This window comes from Etheostoma spectabile, unplaced genomic scaffold (genome assembly GCF_008692095.1).
Source record: "Etheostoma spectabile isolate EspeVRDwgs_2016 unplaced genomic scaffold, UIUC_Espe_1.0 scaffold314, whole genome shotgun sequence".
Classification (NCBI taxonomy): Eukaryota; Metazoa; Chordata; class Actinopteri; order Perciformes; family Percidae; genus Etheostoma; species Etheostoma spectabile.
Genome location: NW_022605583.1, coordinates 888,544 through 889,916, shown reverse-complemented (window position 1 = coordinate 889,916; position 1,373 = coordinate 888,544). Strand labels below are relative to the sequence as shown.

The 1,373-nt window shown below is 43.8% G+C and overlaps 1 protein-coding gene across 1 annotated transcript in view; it reads right to left on the bottom strand.

Annotated features, from left to right (window-relative positions):
- rab11fip5a (RAB11 family interacting protein 5a (class I)) overlaps positions 1–1,373 on the bottom strand; it is a 33,080-nt gene that overhangs the window by 13,822 nt on the left and 17,885 nt on the right. Inside the window, exon 2 of the mRNA XM_032511023.1 lies at positions 695–1,206. Coding sequence (XP_032366914.1) covers positions 695–1,206 — 512 coding nt within the window. The remainder of the gene's footprint in view (positions 1–694; positions 1,207–1,373) is intronic.

Here is a 1,373-nt window from a genome sequence, read left to right as displayed (position 1 = left end):
TGGCATTTTATGTCACTATGTCTGCTTCACTTTTTCATGTTTGAAGAAAAAAGTTTAAAAAAAAGAGCTAATTGTTTAGTTAGACTACAAACTTTGTAAAGTTAAATGAATGCTGTTCTTTGAAAATGGCAAAAAACATGCACATTTTGGTCACAATTACATTTGTGGATGTTGATTAAATAGTGACATAATTGCATTTTTTACTATGTCTGCTTCCGTCCTAATTATTACATTTGTGCCCATTTGTGCCTAGCTTATCAAAGACCTTACAAGTTACTGCTTTTTATAAAGAGATTAAATTAATATTGAGCAGAATTGACTTCAGCATATTGGTTCGGCCCTCCACAACAGTCCCTGTTTCTCATGTAGCCCTGGGTAGCTTTTATGTAGTCTTGTGTGTGCAAATAAAAACATAATTAACAAAAATCACATGGTACAAGTTGAACTTATGTCACACTTATAAATCAAAAATGTATTATACGGCATATGTGTGTGTTTTGAAGTGTCTAAGATCTCTAAAATCTTTCTATGATTCTTTTTAGATTTAAAAATTGTTAACCAAAACGTCTCCGTATGACAACCTCACATTGTTGACAAGATTTAATCTGAAATGAAATGTCGCTATATATACTATATATAAATAGATATAGACTAGTGGGGATCCAAATAAAGAATCCAGAATAAAGACTCTCACCGGGGCTGTTATCGGCCGTCAGGTTGCTGCTATTGCTGGGCGAGTTGGACAGGTCAGAGACCACCACGCTGATGCCGGCCGTGGGGCTGAGGCTCCCGCCCCGGGACGACGACTCGCTGCTCTCCGAGCCCAGCGACGTGCTGGAACGAGTGTCCGATGACTTCCTCAGCTTCCCTCTCAGAAAGTAGGTCCTCATCTTGCTCCGCCGGGCCTCGCCCCCCTCATCGTCCTCGTAGTCCTCTTCCCCGCCTCCATCGCTCGGTAGCCGCTGCCGTATCCGGTAAAGGGAGCCGTAACCACTCGGTAGGATGGCCGAGGCCGAGTCCTCCTCGCTGGACCTCCTCTTCCCCTTTATGCGCTCTTTCAGCTTGCCAAAGGTGGAGACGCCCTTGTCCTTCATCACCAGCTCGTACATGCTGGCTGTCAGGTTGTTCCGGGTGAACTGGACGCTGACTTGGATGTCTCCTCGCTCCTTCTCCTTCTTCCCCGTCTTAGAGTTGAGCTTGTACCACCTGCAACAGAGAGCAACCCGTTACCATGAGATTAGTAGGAAAGACTCACTTAGCTGGGGACACAACGAGCCATGGTCAGCAGAATATCTACTCATTGTTGAGAAGATTCAATTTCAATTTTATTTATACAGCACCAAATCACAACAACAGTTATCTCACAGCGCTTT